The 25,786-nt window shown below is 39.9% G+C and overlaps 1 protein-coding gene across 2 annotated transcripts in view; it reads right to left on the bottom strand.

Annotated features, from left to right (window-relative positions):
* The window catches only part of DHRSX (dehydrogenase/reductase X-linked), a 165,086-nt gene that overhangs the window by 7,208 nt on the left and 132,092 nt on the right, over positions 1–25,786 (bottom strand). For both annotated transcript variants that reach the window (XM_063392439.1, XM_063392440.1), the window contains one exon: positions 23,262–23,469. In XM_063392439.1, coding sequence (XP_063248509.1) covers positions 23,262–23,469 — 208 coding nt within the window. The remainder of the gene's footprint in view (positions 1–23,261; positions 23,470–25,786) is intronic.

Raw genomic sequence — 25,786 nt, 5'->3', positions numbered from 1 at the left:
TGGCTCAGTTAAAGTGTGAAGGCTTTCTCCTGGCAATTTTGTGGCCATAGAGAAATAATTTCTTAATCAAAGATATAAAAATATAATAAAAGATGAAACTTTGATGAATTAGGAACACAAAACAGTTTTCACAACAAAAATGCATCAAAATTTGGAAGGAAAGGAGCTTTATAATCTGAATAATTCATGACTATTCGGGGAAAAAGAGAAGTTTTCTTCTTCTTGAGCACAAGATATTGAAAGAACAGAAGAAGAGACAGCTGGCAAACAGACACAGAGAGTATTAAATCCCAAATCTCCGTTTCTTTTGAAAGCAAATTTTCTTAAAAAAATTAAGGGACACAGAGAGATTGGGAAGTCCCATCTTCACATCAGCCCCTGCATAGGTGGCTGGAATGCCTGTAGGTAAGGCAGACTACAGGAACTGTCCCCAAAAGACTGTCAGGGTCAGCCTGCTGCCCAGGGAACCCCAGAAGCAGGCACATGCCCAGGTCTGAACGCCTCATTTCCCAGGAATCTTTTGACAGATTTGGCAGTAGGAGGTTTTAATTGGGCTTGTTGTAGAGATATGCCTTCTGAGAAATCTGTTTTGCTGAAAATTGGCCAAGTAGCTCTGCTCTGAAGCCATGGGGTGAGTCTTGTTGCAGATTCAAAACATGAGCAAAGTTATACTGAGGAAAGCAGCTGCCATGACTCTGAACCCTCTTCTTCTAAATCAAGTATTTCAGGCTAAGCAGGTGTGCTGCCCTTGACTGAGGTAGAGCTAATTCTCTTCTTCTTTCTGTGGCTGGTATAGGGCTGTGGTTTAGATTTGTGCTGAACACAGAGTTGATAATAAAGAGATATTTCTGTTATTGCTGAGCAGGGATTACACAGAGACAAGGCCTTTTCTGGTTTTTATGGCCATGCTGGCGAGGAACTTGGGCATGTATGGGAGGCTGGGAGGAGTCACAGGTGGGACAGGTGATCCCAAGTGACCAAAGAGGTATTCCAAACAATATGGCATCATGTTCAGGATAGAAAAGGTGGGGGGGGGGAAGATGAGGGGATATTTGGAGTGACAGCACTAGCCTTCCCAAGTCACCATCATGTATGAGGGGGCCCTGCTCTCCTGGAGATGGCTGTCTGCCCATCGGAAACAGAGAATCTGTTCCTTGTTTTCCTTTGGCTATGTGCATGGGTTTTGCTTTCCCTGTTCTCTTTATCTCAACCCATGAGTTTTATACCTCTTACTCCTTCTATTCTCTCTCCAATTCCACTCGTTAGGAGTGAGCTGCTGCATGGGGTTTGGTTGCTGGCTGTTGTTAAACCATAACAACAGGACATCATGGGCCATGTCAAATAACATGAGATATTTGTGTTCTCAGGCAGCTGAAGGAAGCTCCTCTTGGCTGGCCAGTGTTCTGGGCTGCACTGAAGAAAACTCCATTGATTTCAAGGAGCAGCTCCAACAGTGAACTTACTTGTAGGTATTATAAATAAGAGTATATATAAATATTGCAAATAATGATATATAAATAAAATAATAAAATTATATTTGTGTCTTGATTTCAAACTCAATGTCTCTCAGGTTAGAATTGCAGTGTAACATTGGTGATGTGAGCAGGACTGTTTGTGGATCCATACTTTGCCTTTTCTAAGATATTGAATAGAGCACCAAAAGAACAATGTTCACTTTTAAGCAATTTTGAAGTAGAAAAAAAGAACCCAACTTTACATGACAGAATTTAAACAAGGACTTGTAGCTTTGGGTCAAAGTCATTAATCATGGCTGAGTCCTTTATTCATTTTGTCAAGTGCAATGAGGAATACTACTTTGCCTGGAGGCTGATCCCTGAGCTTGCTCTGCAGCAGACAGCGATGTCTTCAAAGTCAGAACTGAGATATTGCTGCAGCCACTGAAATCACATTACACTTGTTACCTCGCTCAGCTCGGTAACCGTATGCAAAATTTGACAGATAGGAGCCTGCTGCCCCAGACATTGCACAAACATCCAACCAGAGACACTCACATGCTGGAACATCCAGTCTCTAGGAAATAAAACAGGCAATGATAGGCAGAGAGAGCTGAGGAAGTACATGTACTTCACAAAATACTGAAGCCTCTTCTGGGAGCATAACACTCTGTCTGGTTAATGAGTTCTCTGGAAACCAGCTGACATCCTGCAACACATTGCTGAGGGTGCCTGAGTTAAATCACTGAGAATGGTCCTGGATATCCTCACATAATCTGGAATTTCCTGCAACACTTCTATTCAGAGACCCACAAGAGATTTATTGAAGCAAATGAGCAGGTTAGAAGAGATGAGGAAAGAATGAGTCTCCAAAATCCTAATCCTGATGCCTCTTGCGCTAAGCTGCAGCTCCTGTGTTTGTAAAGGAAAACACACCATTTATTTCCTTACTTTCAGCCTAAATTTTCAATGTATTATCATACACGAGTACATGGATCAGCCTTAGTTTCTTGAATTCTTTCATAGGAGATAGATTTTGGCAAGCAAAACAAGACAGCAAAGCACACGGGAGTATTTTTGTTTGAAGTGGTAGCTGCATTTTTAGCGGACCCAGAGAATAGGAGACACAACAAGGCTCAAGGTGCTGAAGATGATGCTCCTGAGTGCATTTACCTCTGAACAATTTACTACCTGCCTGCTTATGCAAAGTAAAATATCTTTGCTGACTTTTGGTGAAAACATAAGACTTCAGGAATAATACATAGGGCAACTTCTGACTTACAGCCCCCTACCATCATCTCTACTTTTTTAAGTACTTTCATATTTGACAAATCACGTATCTTGTTTTCCTTTGTTAGAAAATAGAAACTGACAAATGTCCCACTTTACAACTTTCTTACAATGACTGTTATTAATTTTTAATTATTACAAAAACTCAGGAGGGGCATGGAATAAATATTTAAAAGAAAACCACAATATAGAAAGCCTTTATGAACTATGATGAGATCAAAAAGCAAAAAGGTCGTACAGAACGCAGACAAAATGAAATAAACCAAAATTACATGAGCCAGCAGCTATTTCACAGCCTCTTCTGTTTTAAATTGCTACAACCCTGTTTTACACCCCAAAGAGCAGCAGGACTATTTCCAGCTGTGGGCACAGCCAGGTGGAGGTGGGCTGGGAGAGGGTGGCTGCTGGCCTTGGTTTCCTGCCTTTCCTGCTGGAAGCACCTCCTGAAAACAGACAGTGGAGGTGTGAAAGTGCAAATCCTTTCCTGGATCACCAGGTAAGGTCAACAAAGAACACTTCTTCCCTGGGTCTTAGGCAGGCCATAGGCCTGCACTGGCAAAGATGAGGACCAGAACCAGTGAGGTGCACAAACTAACTCAAAATGACCACAGGGTGCTACATTTGTGCATTAGTAGCACACAGGATCAAAATATGTCTGGGAAGATGGGAGAGATGAAAGCAAAAGTACACTACCCCCCAAATTTCTTAGCTCTGCATTGCAGTGGCAGCTAGCTGGGCTGTAACATGTTCTGCTGATGAGTCTGCTCCACACAGAGCTCCTGCATGAAAAGATCTTCACTGTGCAGTGCTAATCCTCACCCTGGGTCTCAGCCTTGTCTCCTTGTCTCTGAGCTGCTGGGAAGAAAGAAGTTTAAAGCAGGTCACCAAATAACATTGTTGCAGTTCAAGCCCAGCTGGCAATTAAGCCACTTACTCCCCTCCCATCTCCCAGAGGGATGTAGAACAGAGTCAGAAAATGGTAAAATCCACAATTTCTCACTGCCCACGGACTGAGGCCCCCTGAGCAGCAATCAATGGCTCCTGGCCTACTCTCCCCAGTTTATACACTGAGCATGATGTTCCGTGATATGGAATATCTCTTAGGCCCGTTTGGCTCAGCTGTCCTGGCCATGCTACCTCACAGTTTCTTGTGCATCTTCTCACTGGAGAGCATAGCAAACTGAAAAGTCCTCTGCTTAGCAAAAGCACCCCTTAGTGACAGCTACATCAGTGTGTTATCAGCATTATTCTCATTTTGAATCCAACACTGTACCAGCTGCTAAGAAGAAAATTAATTCTATCTCAGCCCAAACCAGAGCAACCATTTAGCACTGTCCACGTCCCAGCTGCTCTGAGTTTCTGGTTTTCATAGAGTTATTTGGCTTAAATTATAGTTTCTCCAAATTCCCCAGGCTGAGAGGAGAAAGTCCAAACTGGAAGACAGATAAATGTAGTGGGGACAGAAGGAATCTTACTCTTTCCAGTTGCTGGCAATTTCATCATTTAATCTTGAATGATAAACCAAAAAGATATAAACAAGAGGATTAATTTACATCTGTCCCTAGTAACATAGCATAAAGATGGAAAACAAGAAGACCAGACTTATTTTCTATAGTTATTTTGGTGGAAGTCTAAAATTAGGCTAGAGTGGCTCAGATTTTCTAATCATATCTTTTTAACAGATAGTTAGTTCAAATAACTAATTACAGATTTTAAATCCTCAATTTTGCCCAACAAGTTCAGGGCTTTTCGGTTTAAGTAATAAAACCCTTGAAAAATTACAGTTCTTATTTAATTAAACTCTTATCAGGATGCAGATGGTAAAAATAAATAATTTTTTTAAAAGTCATCTTTTAAAAGGAACTACTATTTCCCATTTTCTATCACAATGCTATCAGATTGCTAGTCAGGAAATAACAGATAGATTTTGAAACCATACTATTATGGAGATGTCTATATGGTTTATCCTTTGTTACTCAAGAGAAGTTCTAACTCTAAAGGCAAAGGCTACATTCAGTTGCAAATTGACATATCTGAATGCTTATTAACCCACCAGAATCAACTAGTTTTTAACAAAACAACTAAAAATGCAAATGTAAAGGATGGCTGAATCTGATTATTCAAATCAAGTTTTTTGTTGTGTAGACTGAAAGTGAATTTAAGATCTGTGACTTAAATCCTTTTGTTTAAATCAATCAACCCCAGGGCTCTTCACTATCTGCAAAGGAATCTATTGATGGCTTAAATTCAGAAGAAACCCAAAGAACATTTACAACTTTAGACAGGCAAAGAGTGCCATTGATTTCAATGAGATTAGTCTCTAAAACTATGGCAGAAAAGATTTGAGGCATCGTATCTTTAACTGCAGAACTCATTAGACAGAGAGAAAACACTCAGACGCTCAGTCACACAGGATTCCCAAGGTTGAAACGGAAGCAAAAAACTTTCATCTTTACAACAGTTACTCAAGAGTTTAAGGTCATCACATTTAATCAGCTAAATGGTCTGAAAGGAGGGCAGGCTGGTACTCATAATGCAGAGGGGGTATAAGCCTATGGAGAGGTGATGTAGCTATTCATTTGCAGGGGCTCTAAAGGAAAAAAAGTGTCAGGTCTTGCCAGTGAAACAGATGAGGGAAAGCATGAAATGGCATATACATAAAATTGTTAACTACTTGTGAGTAAAAAGAGCCAGATCTACCCTTCACTGAAGTTGTCAAATTTAATACTTAGGCTTATTTCTAAGGGTTTTCTGTAAACCTTCGTTAAGGTAGCTGACGTAGTAAAAAAAAATGTGTATCCGTTGCAAAAGCCAGGATTGGATTTGGTGACAGATGTAGTACTTATCATGTTCCTGTTTCATTTTCTGGGTGACAGAAGTCACAGCAGAGGTGCCACATTGCTGTACAGGTTACATGGCATACACCGTTCCTGTGTGAATGACTGTCCTGGTTTTTGTTGGGGGAAGAATTGGTTCAAATTCCAAAAATGAGATCCATAGTGAACAATCAAATCTCATTAACTGAAACAGGACAATGAAAACCTGGAAAGGAGAAAACCATTTCACACCAAGCACCTTTCCCCAGTAAGCTATTAAAAAAAAAAAAAAAAAGTTGTGAGGTGTGAATGTTAAAAATCATTAAAAATCCCAACAATCTTCCTGAAAGTTTTCTTGTTCCTTTTATTTCATCTTCAAGTAGCTCCTGTCTCAGCAGAGTTTCTGACTGGGGTTTTGATACTGGACTAATTCAGGGCTTAGGTAGCCATGGCCCAGAGGCTTGCTCTTGCAGAGCTATTGATAGACAAGATAAAAAAGAGAGAATTAACCTTTTCATTCAGCTCCCCAGGAGAGTCCCTGTTGCACTGGAATTCAGACGGCTTTCTTGACATAAAGGTTAGAGCAGTTGTTTAGAATAAGAAACAAATACTGTGAGGCTTTGTGGTTTGATGAATACATTTTACTGATTCATCCAGTGCTGAAATAATTCACTTTATTTAGGAAGGTCAATATTGAACTATACTCTTTGGTAGTGTCATTTTGCTACACACATCCTTTGGCCCTGATAGTTCAATCAATGAGCCCCGCTCAGCCCCCCTCCCTCGCTCACTTGAGGTGATACACTGCAAGCAGCAAAGCTCCAGATGATTAAACTTCTGCTTCCCAGGAAAGATTCCAGCTGAATTAATGCAGAACTGTGCTAAGGTTTAAGCAACTGCTTTTAACTGGGAAAAGCACAGGCTGAGGTGTGAGCAGAGCTGGAACACCAGTGCCGGCTGCTATCCCAGCCCTCCCCTCTGCCTCTCCTGCCTGCACTGCCGCTTGCTTAAAATTCTGCTCTTCACCTGCACGTCTGCAGAGCTCTGCACCTGCCTATTGTTATTTAACATGTACTTCACAGCGGAATTGAATTGTTCCAATCAAGATTAGGTTCTGGTTTTTTATGTGGTATGCAAAGCATGTCTGCAGACAAAACTTTCATCCATTTCTCCACCTGCCTTTTCATTGTGCCCCACAACAATCTCACTGACAGCCTAGGTGCTTTTCCATTCCCTTTTCTTCATGAATTCCTGAATGCCCCTTGCCAGGCTCTCACTTCAAGCTCGCTGAGTGTGGCTGCTGCCTCAGTATGCCACTTGCTCCTCTGGCTCAGATCCCTTTCTGCAGTCCAGAGGCCATGTGGAGGAGGAAGGGGCTCAGGATAGGGGGGTTTCCCAGTGCAGCACTGACACTCGCCCTCCTCGGATCACCCATCCATGTCACTGAGCCCCTTCAGAAACCAAAAAGGGGTAAAAAGCAGTCTTCAAAGCATGAGTTCTTGGGATAGATGGTATTTACAATCTGTGGTGCAAGCCAAGGAGCGAGCCCAAGCCTTATTGCAGTAGAAAAAGGAGAGGAAAATACCAGGTGAAACCAATACACTGACCCAGCCAAACCTGACAATGCAGGAGAAATGTTGGGTCCACAAGCAGTGTCAAACCCCAAGAGCAGGTCAGACAACAAGGCTCCTCGTAGAAGCAGAAGAGTGGTGTGACAGGATGCTGCACTGCTGGGCATGGGGCTGCAGTGAAGGATTGTCCCTGGCCACCAGCATCAGCCACAATCCCTACTGCTGCTTGGCCCTTGCCAGGGCATGGGACACTCCTGCAGCTGGGGGGACAAGGTGTAAACCCCCTTTACTTTACAAACCTGATGAGCTGATGTGGCTGTAAGGCTGCCGCAGTCAAAAAGCAAGGGTTTCCAAGCAGTGCAATTTTTATACAAAAATAATCTAAATGGTTGGGTTTTATCAATTGCATAAACTCCTTATTGTCCAAAACATAACTGACCTTTGCTTTTAAATCTCTGTTCAATAAAAAATGATTCCAACTGACTGTGAACTTTTCAAAGTCTGTAACATGGTTCAGGGAAAAATACATTTAATTTCCCTAATAGCTGCTGACAGTCTGTGAAACAAATAGTTTTAATTATTTTCTCCTTGGTGAATTTCAGCTCTCATCATTTAATCAAAAAGTAGCACACTACCAACAATTGAGATTAAATGGAGAGACATACAGTAGGGAAAATAGGAAATTACATTAGCACTAAACAGTGACAAATATGTCCTTCTTATTGCACTCTTGTCCTGATACAGCAGAACATTTAGAATGTCTTGATTGAAAAAACCCTTAAAAGCCCAAATGACCCCTTTAGACTTTTCCCATTTATCCTGAGACTTATGACTACTGAAAATGTCAATGTGGTCTCTGCAGTTTTTAAAAAATTACATATATATTTTAAAGACTCCTTTCACTTGTTGATGAACAATGTACAGATCTCACACATTGGTGTAAAAAAAGTGTTACTCATTTTTTTACTGGCACTAATGATGCATGAAAATAGCTACAGAGCTAATCAATAGGTAATGACTGTATTTCAGGAGTAATGCTCTGTTCAGAGGAAAAAAATGACTGCAATTCACAAACAATTATTGACATCATGAAGCACATGAATCAATGCCCACTGGAGATCTGCACGTTATTTAAAATTTCTTCAGCAATATTTGTCTTTGTTCTTAGTCTCAGTGTAATTTTTCCTGCCTGTTACACTGTGAGTATATTAAAGGTTAGTGTGAATATATTGATGACACTAGAATAAAATGTAAAAGCTAGACATCTGATGGATAAGTCCAACTACTAGCAGTGCCATGACTATTGCCAGAGCACTGTAGCCATGGGATTCCATGCAAAGCTCTTTCTTGCATAAGGCATTTTTGTCGCAGAATGATCAAGACTTCACCTCTTAAAGGTCCACTACAACTCTGCTTGAATTCAATTTTTTTTAAGTCTTCCCCACTGCTTTTTCTGTCTGCCATGGTTTACTGCTGAGAGCAAGTGGAAGGACATGAGGTGGCCAGAGCTGGAGGTGGTGTGCCTGAGGGCTTACTGAAGTGTACCAAGGAGACAGATTTATCACTGGGAACCAATGGATTCCTATTGGCCTAATGCTCTAAATATAGCTGTTTGCCTTGTTTTTATTGCTATCTCTGTGTAGAGCAAGGGAAAATCATGAAACAGTCCAAGGTACAAGTCTGAATTCTCATTTGTTAACACGGGAGTGAACAGCACATCTGTTCTTCACTTGCATAAGCAAATATCTGAGATGTACAGGGCAGTGAAGATGGCTCTCACATTCTTCTTTTTGATTCACATGTGGCTTGAGACATGGCTGGTTTACAGCCTGATACTCCTTTACTTGAGGTTTTAACTGCAAATCCAGATCAAACATCTGGTTCTTGCTTAGAAAATGGATTGAAACAACATCATGCCTGCCTTCACAGCATAGCCACTTGAACATCTGACAACTGTTATCAGTAACACCTGATAGGAGGGACAGATTTTCAAAAGAATAAATGCCCAGCTGTGACTAGAAACATATTTGTGTGCCTTGCTACAGTTCTGCATAAGAAAACAGCAATAATTTTTAATTACTAACGTAATAAAATGAGGAAAAGCAAATTGGCTCTTGAAAAATCAGGGAGATTCCTCTCCTAGTCTAAATTAATCTTATGAAGAATTTACGAATATTTTCAGATGACCACAGCAGAACAAAAGCACACCAAACAACAAACATAACCACAAAGAGAAACCCAGAGAGAAAATAGAACTAAGGTACACATCTTTACACAACATGTTTCTCTAATGGAAAATAGGCACCTGAGCCAAGTATGCTCTTTAACTCCTTCTCTGAAAATACAAGCTCATTTCCAAAGGCCTCACTCAGAGTAATTTTTTTTCCTTTTATTTAGGCAAGTAGGAGAAATAATAAAATAAGGTTGAAAATTGTCTCAGCATACACCTCATTTGCAAGTAGAGGAGAGCTGCTCAATCTCGTAAATCTTACTTTTGTGTTGAAAAGGAAATAAAATCTAGACAATACTCTGGCTGGAGCTAACTGCTGCTACATTAAAGTACAAATTTAACTATTTCAAAACTATAAACAATGAAGTAGGCTCAATGAAATGGAGATGAGAACATATCCCAGAATATATTCACATAACTTAAAAATAAACATTAAAAATGTATTTATGGGGTGACGAGCAGGAGAGGAGCTGCTCTTCCAAAGCTCTGAGCATAGAGCCTTGCTGGCTCCTGGTTTTCCAGTTTAATTTAGAGAAAAGGTTACAATCATCGATCTCATTCCATGAGTTGTCAGAAAAGCCAGCCCTACGCATTTCATCATTAAGAAGCCCCACAGAAGAGGTGTTTTAAACATTTGCAATGGAGGTTAACTAACCACTTGCCAGCTGCTCTGTAGCTCTGCCCTTTCTTCTAATTCAAAAGTATATTATCTGGAGGACAATTGCAGATGTTCTCATGCATAATCTACAGTGACAAACAGCAGGTCAAATTAAAAGGATCTTGCAGTCTCCCAAAATATTCAGCACTTTGCACTTGGTTAGGGTTATTTATCTATCCTTCCTAAAAATTCTTAGGTGTACTGCAGATGAGTAAGGTTAAGAGTGGAAGAATATTATTGAAAACTACTTAGTAATATCTGTTTATCTTGTAAACCTACAGCAGGTTGCACTTTGATTTGTATATGATTAAAAAGGAAATTGCATTTTATTAATATAATTTTGTATATTAAAATCTTCCATACTTGAAAGTAAGTAATATTTTACATGAAAATCATCTAATCTCCAAAAATTTAAACAAAGGGACTCCAAAACATGAGAGGTACTCCAGTCTCCTGAATTTTAGGTACATCTATTTTCCTGTGTTAAAGGCACTAAGTAACCATATTAATACTTGCCAAATTCTATTTATAAATCGCTACTGTCATCCAAAGTTTTACAGAAATACAAGCTGAAAGTGAAAACATGTAAAAACACAAAATGAAAGTACATGCACTTGCTTAACAAAACACCCTTCCATCTACCACACGTAAAAATAAAGAATTTTTTATGCAAGAAAGATGCTTCTATGAAGAAATACCTGCTAGTACAAATGACCCAGCAATGTGGTGTTTACCAGAGAAACTATGGAGTGTTTAATAATTTCTTGAAGTGGAAAAGACACATGCATCTCAGTGACATGATTCATTGACAGATATTTCCACCACAAATATAACAGAAACCCTACAGGCTGCTGACAGCAATGAAAGGTGAATGAGAGATTACTGAAATACTGCTAAATTGCGGGTATCTTGAGACCTATGTTTCAGTTCACCACACCATTTAGTTCTTGACAGTTCAAATTTTCTGTATAATCCAAAGGATTTATTTTGAAATCTACACAGTCATTCATATCACAGGAAAAACTCTTACTCAGTCTTTTGGAGCACTGACACATTTTAGCTCTCACAACAGATCCATGGCCAGTAGTCTGAAGCAAGTCTATTGCTCTGATTTGAAAAACCTACCCAAGATAAATCAAGCACTCAGTTTTGACCTCCCTATAATATCACATCACAGTTTAAATTAAAAAGGCCACAAAATCAGAAAACAAACCAAAAAAAAAGGAAAAAAGCTTTAAAAAAATTAAAACATGTAGTGTAATTTCTCTATAAGAAAATAATGGCAGGGAGAAGTGAAAGAACCAATTCAGGTCAAGGAGGAAAAGAGGAAAATCATCACAAAAGAGGAATGTAATAACTTTCCTTCCCTTAGAAAAGGCCTGAACAAACTCTGCTCTGGACACTTTAGAAATTGAAATCTCTGCCTTTCTATCTCCTGATAGTCTGCTCTGACCACTCAGTTGGATTCAACTCCACAGCTGACTTCCAGCAGGACTACAAGGTTGCCCAACATTAGTCATCTTGAAGGTACTTTAGATGCAAACCAGACATTTGGGAAGACCTCAGACAATGGCCTTGAGCTGTCAGTGGAAACAGGGGAGGCCGTGGTCTCTCATTCAAGGGTCACACTGTGGCCCATGGCCATGGCTGCCCAGCCTCTCTGCTGAGGGGTCTCTTGAGCAGTGACCAAATTGTGAGAAGCCCTGCGGTAAGAGATCAGCCACATGGCCGTGTCAGTGATCTCTACAGCTCCATTTGCAATTTATCTTGGCTACTTTATTTTTTAAGAGCATGCACAGATATTTTGACCAGGACAACAAAAGATCTCATTTTCACTGAAGGCTCTTCAGGCTGATCCATATCTGTCATCTTCCCTTTTTGTCCAGTAACCAAAAGCAAGGATTAGACTGTTGGACAGTTCAACACAGCTCATCAGCAAACTGGAAGAACTACTGTCAAGAAAGGCAAGGATGGAGGTGACTGACAGAAACAGCACATTTTCTCCCAAGCTTTTCCTAAAGAAGAATTTCTTAGGTACTCAACAAGTTCAAAATCAAAATGAACATTTCTTGGAAAATCTTCACTTTTGTACTCTTATACTGGATTCCTTTTTTTCTTTCAGCATGGGAGCAAACCAAGTAAACCTGGGGAAAAAAAAAAAAAAAAAAAAAAAAAAAAAAAAAAAAAGGATTCTAAATACAAAAAGAATTCAGAAGCAACAATCCATCTTGGGACACCTCTGATCTAATTTTGCAGATAACCTATCAGCTGATCTTCTTCTCCAAAACCTGTTTAAACTCCATCATAAAAACAACACTGTTCTTACAGCTGCTACATTGTGGAAGTCATTCCCAGAGTATGACTCCAAAGATTAGAGATAAGTTTCTTGTTTTTTCTTATTTCTTTTTCAGTTTCTCAAAGTAAATACATTTCCAGTCACTTTAATTTATTCTTGTCTTAACTGTTTCCCTAAAAGCATTCTTATTCCTGTTTGATTAGAGACTATTGCTAGATATCATGATATAAATTGACAATAAAAAGAAAAAAAAATGCCCAGAGCTTCTACAGAGTCAATATGAAACTAGCCCAAAAAGGTGTGTTGTCTTTATGGTAAGAGTGACAGCACTGGTTCCAACCTTGCGCAGGATGGTACCTGCTAACATCTACAAAGCCTAATGACTCTAATACTACAAATTCTTTTTTTATTTCCAGCCAGGAGAGCATGTGACAGATTGTACATCAAATGTACAAGAGCTGCTTCTGAGCACTGGAAGTACTTTATAATTCCCTTGGGTCCTCTGAGTAAACCACTGTGTAGTGACCTGGAGATGACAATTCCAGATACCTGAGTACAAACACATTTCATATTTTATCACTTTTTCAAAAAGCTGGAAATACTGACACCAGCAATGACACCTGCCTTTAACCTAGAACTATAACAAGTGGGTTGAAACTTTCACGGGAGAAACTGTATAGCCAAGATATTGGGTAATGGCTATATTTTGCAGTGAAAATAGTGCTTGAGGCTTGCATTACAATGAGGAGAAAAAACCCACAAAAATGAAAACTGAGCATTACGTGTATATAAAATAAGATTAACAGGGTAATTAAAAACAAAACAAAACAACCACACAAAAACAAAACCAAACAAACAAAAACAAACACAACAACAAAAAAAAACCAACCTAATGCAAAATGCCCTGCTTCCTGTCTTCCAGATCTTCTGGAATGGATTTCAAGCAACATCAGCTGAACATAGTAATATTAACATTTGAAGTACTCGCTACCTCTGGAGATTTGCAGGCCCTCTAAAGCGATTAGGGTTCAGTGTATCTGTGCCAGCCTTAATCCACTTCCCGAGGTAACAGGCATATAAAATAGGACACATGTGCCACAAACCTAAAGCAGGCAAGAAAAATAAAAGGCCAGCCCCAGATCAAGGAGAACCTCTAAGGAGCAGGATCAGACATGTCTTACATGCTTTACAAAAGAACAGTACTCCAGACAGAGGATATGAAATCAAATCAGATAATCCTTGGTAGAAGAATATGCAGCAGGATTTGGACCTTTTATGTTCAGATCTTATTTACTTCTTTATCAGGTTCAGCTACACTTGCATAAAGCCACTGATGAAGTACCACAGACTTCATGATGATGGAAGTCATCATTTCATGTGTAAAGGAAAATGGGGACCTAAGTTCTTGTAACCGCTTGTGATGCTTATGATAACTGAACTCCTCTCTGAAAAATAACCAGGCTACATTCACAGCTTGGGCAGTCATAAAAACAGCCTTTGTAACTGGCCAATCTACAGCCCTGACAGAAAAAACAAGTATACTGCCCCATAGTGTCTATACTGCATAATTTTTAGAATCAAAAACTTTGGTTTGGAAGGGGTCTTAAAGATCACCTAGATCACAAATTTCATGGGCTAGGATACCTTCTATTATCCCAGGCTGCTCAGAGTGCAGTTCAGCCTGGCCTTGAACACTTCCAGGGATGAGGCATCCACAACTTCTCTGAGCAACCTGTTCCAGCACGTCACCTCCCTCACAGTAAAGATTTTTTTCTGAATCTAATCTAAATGTAGTCTTTCAGTTTGAAGCCATTTCCCCTTGTCTTGTCACAAAAAAATGTCTCTTTCTTGTAAGCTCGCTTCAGATACTGGAAGGCCACAGTTAGGTCACCACAAAGTTTTCTCTTTTCAGGCTGAATTATCCTAATTCTCTTTGCCTTTCCTTGTAGGAGACATGCTCCATCCATTTAATCTTCTTGGTGTCCCTCCTCTGAACTCACTCCAATAGCTCAATGCACTTCCTGTGCTGGGGAGCCCAGAGCTGGATGCAGCACTTCAGGTGGGAGGCACCCAAATATACTCACAGTCTGTACAAGTTTATTTTCAACACTCTGAGCTCCAAAAACAACAAGACAGCTTTTCTCTTTCTACACTTTTAATCATCTTAGCATAGTATATGACAAGTGACAGACTGTGGAAGACTGAATTTTGCATCTTAAGTTTGCAGGCAACAATACTGAATAAGCCTTTTCCTGAGACACAGCCAGCCTCAGCACACTGCTGCTGGCTGCAGGGATGTGCCACGGCTGGGCTCGTGCTCACAGCAAAGCCTGGGAAAACAGGCCTGCCAGGCACACAGCACCAACTCTGGCCCCTGGTACTCATCCAAAAAGTAAAATATTGATAAGATAGTAAGTTAAGCTTGTAAGTTTGTGGTGGCTAGCTCCAAGACTTGGTGAGCAATTAAGTGACCAATTCAGTTTTTCAGACTGTGCCTGAGCCTAGGACCAGCAGCAGCACCTCCTTCCTATTCTAGTGACATAAAAGTAGGTCAGGAGGATGAGGCCAAATAAATACCACTATAAATCCCATCTCTGATAAGCTGTCCAAGTTCATTCTTGTTTTATTGCACATTGCTCTGGTTTCATCCAAATCCTCTTCTGCATATGTTCTGTATTTCCTGCAGAGAGCCTAGTCTGTGGCAACGTAACCCCTGTGGTTACTTCCCCTTTCCCCAGTACCGAGATGGCATAACACAGAAGCAGCCATTTGCCTTGAAGAGACTCATAGACACAATTTAAACAGAATGTTTAAATATGTAATAATGTACAAAAACCACTAGCTCTTCAGAGATTTTATTAATGATATGTTTGTGCCACATCTAGGATCAGGTTCCTTCTACAAAAAATGGGGACTAGAGGCACTAAACCAAAGTCCCTTGTGTTTGTCTGTTAAAATCCACCAAATCCCAATCCCATTTAGCTCAGAACATAATGAGAACAAAAAGCACCATGTGAATCTCGTAGTATCTCAGTAGCCTTTCTAAAATGCAACACAGAAGTTTGTGGTTTGCAATCATAATCGTTATTTTCATTACTAAAGCCAGAGCTACTCATGACTTCTGAATTGAAAGTTTTCACAATTTACAAATTGGGTGGCCGATGATCCTGTTATATTAAAAAAATATGTTTAGTGTTTCCAGTTTGTCCTCAAATAGTATAGTAGATGGTGCTTGCTTCCCATGGTTCTCTCTTGCTACTAACAAGTAGCAAGAGTATTATAAATACACACAGGGAGGACACATAACTACCCATGTAAATGCATGGCGATATCTGCCTGATAAACCATGGAGGCACACCATGAATTAGTAAACACTTATGAGAAACACATTTCATAAGTAACTGGGATTTCCTCACCCAGGGCTTCTGTAGTGAAGGCACACAATAGATTATAAACATATATGAGAAATACATTTCATAATTAACTCTGATTTCCTCATCTGTAGCTGCCTACGAGCACATTTCCCACTTATACGGGAAATAGTCTAACACCTGAGAGCTGCTCCTTGCAAAACCAGCTTGATAGCGGATTACTTGTGTCCCAGATCTAAGAACAAACCTTCACAGTTCCTATTCTCTCCTGTCCACATGCAAAACTTTACCATCTTCAGTTCATTAAAAAAAAAAAAAAAAGAAAAAAACAAACAAACAAACAAAAACCAAAAAAACAAACAAACAAAAAAAACCCCAAAAAAAACCCCAAAAAACCAAAACCAAAAACAAAACCAAAAAAAACCTTAGAAAATTAACAGCGTACCTTTGGAAAGGATTGATCTTAACCAATTTCATACCTTTATATAGTAAAGACATCTAGCTGAGCTGACCAGAGGACTCTTTTGTCATTCACAGGGATAAACTGGCACTTGAAAAACTTAATTCAGCTGTCCAGCTGTAGATATTTATCTTAGGATAAGAAAGGTCCTGTAGTGGCAGTGACCATGAGGAAATCACATCTTTGATGTTGGCATTTATATTGCAGACATTTATGAACCAGGAGATCTGTCAGAGGTGACTTTCAGGCATAGATACCTTAGATCTCTAGAAAAGGGGATGTTTTCAGCTTCTTGGTAGAACCTGACATTTCATGTCAACCTTTGAAAACTCAAGGAAACCCCCCAAAATTGTGTCTGTGTTGTTCATGGAAGAATTTCCTTACATTGCACTGAAAGGTTTTTCAGTCTCCTTCAATTACTGGTAATGTACAGACTGTCATATTCATAAAGGGGGAAAGGAAGGCCTGTAGATCTCCAAAATCTCCTAAAATTATTTTTCTCTGTAGTGAGTAGGGTCTTTAGGTGGTGGGGTTCTGCAATACAAACTTTATCAGCATTTTTCTGTAAGGGACATACAACTCACAAATAGCAAAGCAGTGAGGAATCTAAATAGACCATATATATATATATATATATATGATTATGTAAAAATATATGAATATATATATGAAATATACCTGAATATGCTCTCCCCACCACCTACTCCTCTGCATCTTTTGATTTTAATTACAAACTTCTGCTCACCCATAAGCTCATTTGGAGGATATTCCAAGGGAGGCCAGTGATCTTTCTCTTTAATGTTGTTTCACAACTAATTCACATGGAAGACAGAAACTGCCTACAATTCCGGCTCCTACCCTTGCAGAATGGGGCATCTCATTGGGGCTGGAGTTTTCTCCTCTCTCTTTTGCTCTTTCACTGAGAGATAAACCAAGAAAGATTAGTATCCTGCTGCCGTGGGTTCAAGTTTCCACATAGTGTTACACTACTTGACCAGAAGAAAACAGAATTTTAAGCATATGATGATTGACTTAGTACTTCTCTGATGCATGAGGAAGAATCACAATAGTGTGATGCTATAACCCATCATTTAAAAGATTATGCTAATGGTCTAGTGGAAATTTCAAGATTCTCTAATTCCCCAATCTTTCAGCTTCTTTTTTGAGACCTTTACATCAGAGGCATCGAGGAGACCTTCTTTTAAACTGAATCAGTCCAGAGCCCCTGATGTGTGTTTGATCCACAGCAAAATTATCCTCCTTTTTTGTGTTTTCTCCATTTTCAACCAGTCTGACTGGGAATAGATTACCACATAAAGGCATTAATCAAATACTTAGGAAAGTACTGCAAGGAATAGGTTGATGGATGGAAAACGTCTTTCCTAACTAACTCTGTGGTTTCTGAATATGAAACCAGTTACAGATTACAGGATGATAGGTGCTGATGTGCTAACACTGGTTAGGCTCATATATTTTCACAATTTCTTAACTGTTTACTTACTCTCATCCCAATACAGCAATGGAGGGACTATTTTTCTCACTCTTTTGAATGCAAATTTAAATGCTTTCGCATAAAATGAAATAATCTTCCTGGGCTATCAGGTTAAATCAGCAATCCTCTACCACACCAGAGTTAAGGATAAAACCTTTCTTACACAGTAAGACACACAGTTTCTGACATTTCAGTTGCTTACCAGTCCAAAACAATTTCACATAGGGCAAGCATGGGTTTTCACATAGTGCACAGTGTAGCTTTAACCTGTTTTTCTTTAGACCATTTCCTGGGCTAAAAAAGGGTGAATCCTGCAGGCAATATTAGACACGGAGACAAAATTGTCCTGTGAACACTTCTGAAAGATGGAAGACAATCTTCCCATTTCACACTGTCAGAAGGAGAGAAAACAAAAAACAAAGGGATGCTTCTTTTCTTTTAACTAAACAACTAAACTTCAGGACAGGATGTGAGATATACCTCTGTGCACACTACTTCATTTACCCAGTGCTTGCTCCATGGCTGTGTTTCAGCCTGTTCCAACTGGCACTCTTCAAGAGGAAGGTTGGGTGTGGTTTGGGGGATAAATCACACCAGCAGCTGCTCCAAATAAGTTATAAACAAGAACTTCAACATCCTTGACTCCCTGTGATGCACTGACAGAATCCCACCCATTTTGTGCCGTCCTGTTCAGAAACCATACACTCCTTTGTGTGCCATACACTGAGGCAAGCAACTCAAATCCTTCATTTTCCTGCCATCAAAACACTCTGTCACAACTCTCAACATGTCTCTTCAAACAAATATTTTAACCACTTAGACCTTAGAAAACATGCAGAAAAACAGTGACATCTTGAGAAGCACAGAGTCACAAGTTCAGTGAAAACCAGGGTCCAGTACTATTTATGTGTGCACTGAGGGCCAGCCTGCCTTGGAGGGGTCTGATCTGACTTTGAACAGACACACAGGGCTCTGTGTTCAGGAGGATCTGTGCTCAGCAGTTACAACAAATAAAGCAGCCAAGCTCCATCCACATACCTCAAAGCAGGCAGGACCTGGATACTTAACCAAGTCCAGGGGTTCACATGCAAGAAAAAAAACCCAGATCACCAGGATTTGGGAGCTTAATAATAGATTAAGCTAGATTCACTAGCCTTCTCAGGCCAGTCCCTCCATCCTTCCGCCTGGAACCATTCTATGGCTGTACGAATAATACAATACTTAATAGATGGAAAAAAGACACCTATGGCTCTGAAAGCTTAAATCTCTGTACCAATGTGTACAAAAATGGTATCTGTTGAAAGAACAGTGTTACTGGATTGAAGTAGACAGCTTTCTTCTCTGTGTTTTTGACCAGAAAAACCTTTTGTAAAAATTAACTGCAAATGATAGGTTTCTGCAAGTTTTCATTTTGTGAGAAAAGCCCAGATTAGCTTTATGCGAGGATCACACACACTCATGCACAGAAGATGTTGGTGCTGATGAATTGCTGCTTTCAGCTGTAGGATTTAATTACTCTCATTCTCTACAGCTGGTGTTATTGTGTGGTGATGTGTTTGTCTTCTGACACCTGGGGGCTAGGATGAAATAAATTTACTATATTCACAGTGCCAAAGGGACAGTTTCAATAAGAAATGCTGCAATAAGACCTGCATGACTATGTCCTCTGGCATGAATGATGAATCCAGGTTCTTTAGATCTTGTTTTCTAGATATGCTTACAGACTGGAAGTATTTTTTAAAAAATGTTATAGGAAAATTACACTAATGTTAAGCCTATCTTGACCAGTTGAAGGAAATTAATTAGTTTATATTAGCTGATGTCTATCTAGCCTGTGCTTCTGAAGCCTTTCCCTTCATTTTTACATGCTGGCAGGGTCACCAATCCTACTCATTTTCAGTTTGTCAGTCAATAATCACTTATGTGGCTCTATGTCTTTGGAACTGACAGCTGAGACAGGATCTGATGCAAAGCCTGACTTCCACAATGCCTTCCTAAATACCAATCTGAGCCGGCTGAAAGGACCAAATACTCAATACCTGCTAATGACATGTTCACCAAGCTTGTCATAAACAAGGTTTTGGGGAACTTTACAACACGGCTATCTGTCAAATGTCTCTACTTTGATACCATAATGGAGTCACACGAAGCAGAACTGTCCCTGTTATCGGACATTAATGAGAGTCAACTTTTTTGTTTTGCTCTAAGGCATTTTAATTGTATCACAAGCAGAGACCATCTGGCTTAAGAATGAATATTCAGTATCTGCTTCAGATATACATGGGAGGGAAATGGTACTTCCTGGTTTCCAGCTTGCATGCTAGCCAATAAAGCTGGTGTGTTGCACACTTAGCTAAATTGCAATTTGATGCTCATTGAATGACTTTTTAGGTTATTATTAGCTCATTAATTAGTTAGTGTTTAATAGTTTGGACTTATCACTTCAAAAAAAAAAAGATGAATTTATGTTAAAAATTACTAAGGGATAACATACTTCACTGCATTCTGCAGAGGACTGTGTCAGCTCATCAGGCTTTATTTACCGAGAAGTCCTAGGGATAGAAGTTTTTTGTTGTTGTTGTTGTTGTTTTTTGGTTTTTTGTTTGTTTGTTTGTTTGTTTGTTTGTTTTTTTGAGGAATAAACATAATTTCTTTCTTCTGTGACAGGTGCAGTCCATGTTTATGAAAAATACAGAGGAAACATTTGCAAAGTGCAAATTTAGAGTATCACAGCACACTTTAACTTTTCTAAGAAAGAATCCAGCTGAGAAAGAATGAAACCATCACTTCTAAAGGGCAGGCATCAATTTCACAAATTTTATGACTGTCACCAGAACCTTTAGTTTGGCCTATCTTATTTCTACAGGAATGTCTCTCACTGCAACTTGTGGGGGGAAAAACACCGAACTGATTTGGCTAAGTCTTTTCTGAGCCATGTACAAAGTCTAGAAGGTAATGTTTTGCAGTTTTAAGAAAATCAAGCTGTTAATATTTTGAGTAAATTATGCATATGTATCATGGCCTATTTACAACACTGTAGGTCTATTTGTTTAAGTACCTAAATATCTTGAGGCAGCCCCAAGGCAGATAGCCCTGTCTGCCACACTGAGCTGCCTCAAACATGAGGAGCCCAGCTAAGGTGGGGGCCAGGCTGCAGTCCCTAAGAGGTATTTGATTTGAACATAAGTGGAACCAGTGCTGGCAGGAATGCATTGAAAAGCAGTGGGGGCTCTGCCATTTTTATTTTGGAATTAAGTCAAACAACATGTTGACTCTCTCCCAAGGGAATATGATGTGATGTGATGCATTTCCTCACAGAAGCTCTCTGGGTTGCTGGCTCTCAAGAGTGCCATGTTGCAGTGAGTACATGTTTAGAATCCACTCTGGAATACCTCAGGGCAACAATAGTTAGTTAGGTCAGTATGATTAGAGAGCTATCACCACATTTTCACTGGATTACTGCCATAATCCTAGAAGGAAGACTCATATAAGTGCTGGGGAACAAAATTCCAGGGGAGAAAAAATCCATACTACCAACTATGAGCTAATATTATCAGACAACTGAATTTTCTTGTACTTTCTTACTTTTCTTGGGAGAAATTTACTCTAATGCACAAGACTAACACAAAACTCACACAGGCTTGAATGGTGAACACTACAGCCCTCAGTAGAGCACTATTTTAATAGAGCACTATTAAAATTTCCAGTCAGGCTTTCAGTGTGAGCTTGCTGTATAGCTAAACATCTCCTCGTGATGCCAAACAGAGCACTCCTCTGGGATGAAGTGCTCCTGAGCACATAGCTATATCCTAATCAATAAGCAAAGAGCAGAAGTTGGAGCTGTGCCTCAGAGGTGTAAGGGAGGATGGGAAAAGAGAAAGTAAGAAATTCCCTCTCCTCTGACTTTTGGAAAAAACACACTGAGTGTTAGACAAAAAAGTGAAAATCTCAACCTCGATAACTGAAGCATTCAGATCTCCAAACCTGAGGTAATTCTGATTCAGAAAGCAATTGATACATTTGCTTTTCAGGCAGTACAGGCATGGCTCTTCCAAACAGTTCAGTATGTCTCTCTGTCACCTACTTCAAGGCAGAATTTCTTTTGAGCAGTATCTCATCCAAAGAAGAAGGAAGTGATCAGGAACTATCACTGTCAGGACTGTCAGGGTTGTAAGAATGGGAATCCCTCTTGTGATAAATCATTTTAAATGTTCAATGACATCCAATTCAGTGTCTAAAAATCACCAGTATAACACAAAAATGTCTCCTGGGCTCATCAATAAAACTGGGTGGGATTGACTGCTATAAACAACAAGAGATTTGAAACTCACTCTCAGACACAAGAATTTGGTCAGAATTTTGTCTCTCCAGAGGAAATTCTAAGCATAACATAAAAATCTACATGAAAATTTTATATTAGCAGGGTGAAGTAAGTCCAATGAAAAAACATCACCATCCAAGACTTATATTTGAAATGGCAATCACAAGAGGTAAAACAAGTTTAATGTACATGGTTTGGCAAAGCTGCAGTCTGCTTCTTTAAGAATGCATTACTGATAATGAGGATTCTTATTACAATTTGACTGCAATATTCAAGGTGTGCTCAGAATATACTGTTTTTTTAAATATGGATTTATTTGTTTGCATCTTATTTTACAGTCACTCTTCCAGCCTCCAGTTCATTTCTAAAATGAAAGCAACTGATATTTCCATATCAAAGTTTAAAATTAATTTGCTTTGTGGGACATGCTCCTTGATGTAAAATACTTCATTTTAATTAGGACATTTAATTTTCTCTAATGGAATCAGGTTCCATTTACTTAATCCAAAACTACTTTCTGAAAGAGCTATAAGCAGTACACTTTCTCAGCACAAGCCCTGCAAAGGACTGTGTGCATGAGGAGATTGCACCTACACAGCTAAACTGATTTCAGCTTAATCTACTTAAACCCCTGCAAAACATTAGCCATAACTAAGTCTGCCCCATTTCTGGATCAGTTTTATGAAACAACTTTTTTGTTTTCTAGTGCAGACCAGGACTGGATAACAAAAAATCAAGTACCATTACCAGTATGTGTTAGAATGGAAAACTTAATTAAAAATTGTCCCACCTCCCTGAGCACGTGTGTCTGGACCCCACATCCTGGAGCACAGCCACCTCCCACTGCCACTTTTGTACAATTTCCTTCTTCCCTTTGCCCTCCTCTCTGTAACATATTGCGTACGTGTAGACCATGCCAGATCACGTCTGCTTCTCTTTAAGAGAATGTACAAGTCATTTCTGATGAACACTTTGCATATTCTGGCTCCATGTTAGGATGATGTCCTGCCCCGTGCACGCACAGAAGCACATGGATAGATGAGGGCAGAGATAACCAGTGCATAGGCACAGACTGTGAAAGGCATTCCCTTTCCCTACTGTGACAGCTTGCTCCCTCCATTTAAAATAAATGTTTGTTTGCTGGAAAGCCTGTCTTTATTGATTTTGTACATCTCATCAGCACAGAGAAATGCAACAAATACCATACACTATTATGAACTCTGAAACACCTTCAGCTCCAGGCCGACTGCAGCTTTCACAATGCAAGGGCACAGCAACAAAATTATTTTAAAAATGGAATACCTTGAAAAATAGCCAGGCTGTCATCCATTTGACCACTTTCACAACCCAAAAGACATGCTTGTAGAGCTCAGTATTCACTACTCCAGGGTCTACTACATTAGCAGTCACATGGCTTCCATTTGCAGTCAGAAGATGCTGTAGTCGATAGGTAAATAACACAAGGGCAAGTTTGCTTTGGGCATAGGCTCCATGGGGTGAATACGAACATCTGTACACAGGAGAGAAAAAAAGAGGGAGATGCATGTAAAAATAACCAGAAGGAGAACAGAATTGCACAAACATCAAATGTACCACATTTTGCAATACCCAGATATACACTGAGTCGTCAGAAGAAACAGCTTATCACTGGCAGGCGTGTTGTTTACTCAAGTTCTGGTGATTATTCCATCAGACACCAAGTCTTATTTATAGCAGGGAAAAACATTAAAATAAAATTACACAATACCTGCCAGAATCTCTCTGTCAAACTCTTTAAACTAGAAATGCTGAGGCATCAATCTCTGGGCATCCCCTAGAAGCCCTCAAATTTCTCTCCCCTCTTTTGTTCTGCTCTTTCCAAACATACACACCCTATTCCCACCTATTAAACCCATGATTGATCATACTGCTTCTCATTGCTATTATAATTTTTACTGCCTCAGTACCTACTAGTTGAAGGCTCCTGTATTGGGAACAGTACAGATGAATGAGGCATTCATTGCAGCTGCCCTGGTCACACACCAGATTGTGCACAGCTGAGAGATTGATAAAATATGGGGCAAGGAGAGCAGCTGCAAGTGTAACCACAGTTTACACAGTTAACAGGTCCTATACAGCCTTTAAAGCACAGATGGCTGGCAGGGTCTGTGCCAAAGAGGTATCACAAAGGCATACAAATTCCAGCAGTTACAGCAAAACATTACCTGTTGAGACTACTGTGATGACTCTCTCATCTGGATGTCAAATGTGCCTTTCTTTCAAATCAAGCTTTCTAGGAACTGCTGATTTGGGTTTCATTGCACGCAGGCAGTGGGGTTTTTTTGGTTGGTTGGTTTTTGGTGGGTTGTTTTTGGTTTTTGGTTTTTTTTAATAAGCAGGCAAGTTTCAGTCAAATTAGCAGGTATGTCACTTGAAATCCACTTCCTGACTGGGCCCTCAGCATCACTTCCACAATTTCCTATGCCATAACAATTCACTCCTCTAATTACTCCAGCCTCTCATCTAACCTTTTTTTTTTTTTTTTTTTTTTTTTTTTTTTTTTTTTTTTTTTTTTTTTTGCTTAGCAGAACCAAAAATAAATGGTGGCATTACAGACAGCTCATAGGCAAAGCAGGCAGGAGCCTAAAGCAACAGTCTCCTGGGAACAGAGAAACTACACCAGTCCCCATCTATTTTGCTTCTGCTAAAGCCTGGGGAAGTGATGCTGAATGCTGCAGCTGCTGCCCAGGTGGACTCAGGCGTTAGGGTCCATGCAGCAGCAGAACATTAACCTGCTGGTGAAAGGTGATAGAGGGGCACCCACCCAAGAACAGAACTCTCTTTCTTAGTTCTTTCTTTTACCCTAGATGTTGTCCTATCTCTGTGGTGGCCACAGCTACAGCTCCATCATCTACACCTTTACCCTAAGTGCAAGAAATGCCCAGACTAGGGATGCTCTTACTCTGCTGGAAAGCCTGCCTGCGATTTCTGTGGCTGTGACTACCTGCAAGTTTTTTATTTTGAATGAATAGTAAACATGTGAGTTCATTTTATCTTATTCTTGTTGAATATCTCATTTATAATATCCTGTGCACTTCATCACAGAAAGCCCTGTATGTTAAGAATCAGGCTGACTCTTTTCAGAAGTATAAGGCTACTGAAACAATTTAACTGTCCATGTTATCTGAAAGAACTCAAAAACTTGGAGACACCACAGCAAATAGTACAGCTTAGCCACAGGAAGTAAAAGGCAACAATACTGAACCTCCAGTGTATCTCTTTTTATTTTTCCATCTATTTTCTTGCAGAAGCAAATCACAAGTAGTCTAGAAAAGCATGATATAAGCTGAGAACCAAAAAGGACAGCTGATCATAGGTAGCCCTTGCCCCAACCAACGGCCTCAGCTGGATAACATACCTTCATTGTCATGAAGAGATCACCTGCACCTTTGGGCAAATGGGCTATTTAAAGAGTAAAGAACAATCACTGCATGAATATAAAAGTCACTTGGCATTAGTCAGGAAATTGCAGTTACATTTTAAATTCAGTAACGTCCATGCTCTGATCTGAGACGCTCAAAATGTCACCTTATGCTTCATGCATATTCCAATCCCTTTAACTTGCAGAACCAGATCCTCAGCTGCTGCAAGCTTCTCCTGTGCACAGGCATGTGGGGCAGAGCTCACACCACCCATGGGAAGCAGCACTCATCCCAAGCCGCCTCCGGCAGCCAGCTGGCAGCTAACCCTGGCACTCCTCCACCAGCGCCACCGTTCCCCCACTGAGCGCGAGCTGGGGCACGGGACAGGCCTCCAGAGCCGAGCTGGAGTGATCCTGTCTGGCAAGT

The sequence above is a fragment of the Prinia subflava genome, chromosome 3, assembly GCF_021018805.1.
Source record: "Prinia subflava isolate CZ2003 ecotype Zambia chromosome 3, Cam_Psub_1.2, whole genome shotgun sequence".
NCBI classification, from domain to species: domain Eukaryota; kingdom Metazoa; phylum Chordata; class Aves; order Passeriformes; family Cisticolidae; genus Prinia; species Prinia subflava.
This window is presented reverse-complemented; position numbering and strand designations above follow the sequence as displayed.